This window comes from Ochlerotatus camptorhynchus, unplaced genomic scaffold (assembly GCF_037179485.1).
Source record: "Ochlerotatus camptorhynchus isolate MF236.1 unplaced genomic scaffold, CSIRO-AGI_Acam_v1.1 ptg000471l, whole genome shotgun sequence".
Classification (NCBI taxonomy): domain Eukaryota; kingdom Metazoa; phylum Arthropoda; class Insecta; order Diptera; family Culicidae; genus Ochlerotatus; species Ochlerotatus camptorhynchus.
In genome coordinates this window covers 677,369-681,163 of record NW_027040957.1, presented here as the reverse complement: position 1 = coordinate 681,163, position 3,795 = coordinate 677,369, and the positions used below count along the sequence as shown (strand labels likewise).

The 3,795-nt window shown below is 37.7% G+C and overlaps 1 protein-coding gene across 1 annotated transcript; it reads left to right on the top strand.

The window, feature by feature from the left end:
- Positions 1 to 2,586: 2,586 nt before the first annotated feature.
- Positions 2,587 to 3,569, top strand: LOC135712338 (uncharacterized). The gene is made up of 2 exons (XM_065235316.1): positions 2,587 to 2,888; positions 2,963 to 3,569. The coding sequence occupies exons 1-2, from the start codon at positions 2,613 to 2,615 to the stop codon at positions 3,431 to 3,433; spliced, it is 747 nt and encodes a 248-aa protein (XP_065091388.1). The 5' UTR covers positions 2,587 to 2,612; the 3' UTR covers positions 3,434 to 3,569.
- The last annotated feature ends 226 nt before the right edge of the window (positions 3,570 to 3,795 follow it).

Here is a 3,795-nt window from a genome sequence, read left to right as displayed (position 1 = left end):
TATGTTGATATATTGTAAATAAACTTTCTTTACTGAAAAATAACATCATTAGAGTCGCATCATTAATTAGTATTAAGGAAAGAAAAATCAGTAAATCATTTCGGCAAACAGTTTAAAATGAGGAAGAGTTAATTTTCACGCGTGTCCAACAGGATTCCTTGTGGCTCGCCAACTGGTAAGCAATTACTCCACGGGATTTTCTACTGGTAAGTGTACAGGAGAGGCGCAGTCTGTTTCGTTCCTCCCCTAGTATTTCATAATCGAACATTAAAAAAGAGCATCACCTGAATAAACACTGTCGGAACGGTTGGTATGTTTAGGGAGAAGAGTTTGTTATTCCGCTCCTGACTGCTTGAATAACTTTGCAGATCGATTATTCTTTTAAAAACATAAATTCTGTAACTGAAATTCAGCCACAATAAGAGAAATGTTCGAAATTAAATTTTTATTTTAGATTCAAATAACCATATTTTATCGATAACGATATAACGATAACGATATTTGGATAAAACTAATCCTGGATTGAAAAACAAGTTTTAATTTCCTGGCAGCGGAAAAAAAACAATCAACGCTTCACAGAAATACCCCTCCGGAATGGCTGCTAAGTCGCACGTGAATAAAAATTCACGCGAAACGGTGATTTTAATCTTTGCACTCAATTGAGGCAATTTTAATTCCATTCATCAGGAATTAATTTAAAACCGTCGGATTACTTCAAGTTGCCCTAAGAGGGGTGATGCGTTTTGATGATCTACTATACATATACCAATCCTACTCTACTCGACTGTGGTACGCACATTTGGGGTTAAATTATCCACCCTTCATTCAGGAATTTATTTTGGTATGGAAGCATTGCTGATAAATTGGTGAAGCTCAGGGGATGTTCTGTTTATTTTCAATTGTTTAATTTTTTACCTTTTAAGGGAGATAGGTGATAAACCACAGACGAACAGACATAACTGCGAACAAAATATATTGGACTACATCAATCTTCCATTTTTATGCTGAGTCATTAGGCCGAACGGTCATCAGGCCCAATGGTCATCCGGTCGAATGGTTACTAGGCCAAATCTCGTATCACTTAGCGAAGAAAATTTGCTGGTCTTAAAAAGATAACAAACCGCTAGAAATAGAAGGATACATAAGGCTAGTCCATTTTAAACACAAAGTTCCGTCTTATGTCCGAAAAAAGAAGGAAAAACTACTATTGAAAATCCTAGCCAAAGTAACTTCGAAAAGAATTATCAGCTTTTAAAAGAAGGAAAAATAATGTGAGTACAAATTTTGTTCATGATGCTAAAAATCACGAAAACCATGACTAAAACAGTAAACCAAAGAGGTAACTCTAAGACTAGTAGGTCCCGAAAAAAACGTGCTCAACTTTTTGGCTCAGCTCTAGTACTATCTTCGGTCCTAAGATAATCGATGCACCTCTCGATACATAGGAAAATCCTCGAACCCCTCATTTTATCAGTCAGACTTTCATAGCAAATCAAAACAAACATTGTGGAGTACTAGAATTTTGACTAGAATGGGGTACGTTAATCGATTTGATTGGGACCAATAGACTAGTCAAGTAGTGAGCCAATTTAAAATCTTTAGTTTCCACCGTTTGGTAAAACTCTAAAGAACTGTGCATGTTTGAAATTAATTAAAAACGTTATATTTTGCTATCTTATCAAATTAACAAACCTGAATTTTCGAAAGTTCAGTGCATATATAAAACTCTTCAATATCGACAAAAAAAAAGCTACAAGTTACATACATAGATTGGTGTGAGAAAAGAACGAGCAGCTTTTTAAAACAAGGAAAAATAATGCGAAAGAAATGCTCATATTTGAAAGAAAGAATCATGCAATTCTCTGCAAATTTAGCAAACGACTATACGGGACCTACTGGTCTACCTCTATGACTCTACCCTCTCCGGTTTGGATGAAACTTTCAACATGTCTTCGGTATGAAAAATCATATCTTAACGTAGGATTGGCAAAATATTGGGGATGCAATTTAAAAAAAAAAACCAAAATCGACCGCATTACGAAAAGAGGTCAGGTTTTGACCACATATAACTCTGTCAATAGTAGATGGATTTTAATTCTAAGCAAGCCAAACGATTGGAAATTTGTCTACCAATCTGCTAAAATTAACACTTTATTAATTTCCAATAGGTCACTATTGAAAAATACACAAATGTCCAACTGTTGCAATGATGATCAAAATGATCACCGATTGCCTGCAAACAGCGCATTCCCTAACACAAATTAAAAAATCGAATTCGATCCTGTCTCACTTTACGATACTACAGGTTGATAGTCTTAAATCGGTCCATTAACAATCGAGAAACAACCATTTTCATGGAATTTGTTCTGGAAAAGTGATCTGTAAAGGTGGAAGGTTGTCACATCTGCTCACAAGTTGTTGTGTTGGAGTATCGAATTTTTTATTCATCCCTGTGGACGCTACTAATATGTTTAACCACCACATGTACGATGTAGCAAGCTGATATACTAACTCGTCAATAGAGACTGTGGTCAGTTCCCATTCTGCTGTCGCTGGGTAAAGACGAACAGCGTTACTCGCAAGTCGTGCTTTGTGTGTTGTACAACGTAACCATGACGACGACGGTGCAAGTCTGGGGTCGGTGCTGCAACGGTGAAGTGGAAATCATCTATTACGATGAGAAGTACCGTGAACAGTCGATGGATGTATTGCGGAAGTCTTTCTTTCTGAATGAAACTGTTTGCATTGGATCGGAAGTGAATCTCGACCCGCAAGCGCAACTTGATTTGGAGCAACTTTGCCTAGACGTGGGCCGCAGCGGGACGTCACTGATAGCAAGACATGTGCCTAGTAACCGTATCGTTGGAGTTTCATTCAACGTGCTGCAAGTGAGCAGTGATCAATTGAAAATACTACCTTATCGTTAACTTGAAATGAACCGCTAATGATTTGCATTTTTCAGACACCTAGCGCACCGGGTGACCTCAACTATTTCGAGTCATTCCGCGACGATCATTGCATCTCGGAGAGTTCTAAGAGCCTCATGCAGTACATGATTACAATGGATTCAAAGGTGAACCTGTTTGAGAAGTTCAATATTGATTGCCTGTTTGAGATCATGTTTCTAGCCACGCTTCCTGAATTTGAAGGAAAAGGCATCGGCTCGGCTCTGGTATCCTGTTCCATCGAATTGGCCAAACTGTTGAAAAATGGTCAGGCCATAGAGAATCTCCCAGATGACTCCAAGCACAAGCGACCTAAAATGGTGTCAGCACTGTTTACATCGAGAATTTCACAGAAAGTGGGCTCGAAAAATCACTTCAAGCAAATAAACGAAGTTCCACATTCGGAGTTTGTATTCCACGGTAAAACATACACCGATCGCATTGGACCGGAGCATCCCACATCGATACTGGTAGTGAAAGAAATCTAACGTGATAATATATACATGTGTATAGGGCAATGGCCCATGTGATAAAGAGGTGCACGTATTAGTGTGCAAAGAGAAACGCTCATCTCTCAAAAACAAACATTGTAGGTGCAGATGACTATGTGCTAATGATAACAGTTTTGGCAGTTTTTTTTTGGCAAAGCATGATTCAGACTAACAATTCTGTAAAATATCAGAAAGTGAAATTTAAAATACGCCTGAACTAAATACAAACATTGCACAAATAAATTACTTCATTTTCTTTTCCTCTCAAACTCTCCCTAGATGTTCTTGACATTCAACCTATTTTGATGAACAATTAACGTTTAGTTAACCAAATGATGGGACTATGGGCTTTTGCATAT

What these genes read in the sequence shown, in the direction of transcription:
- LOC135712338 (XM_065235316.1), top strand. Translation starts at nt 2,613, where the DNA reads ATGACGACGACGGTGCAAGTCTGGGGTCGGTGCTGCAACGGTGAAGTG. An exon ending in TTTCATTCAACGTGCTGCAA is followed by an intron (nt 2,889 to 2,962) that starts GTGAGCAGTGAT and finishes TGCATTTTTCAG; the next exon opens with ACACCTAGCGCACCGGGTGA.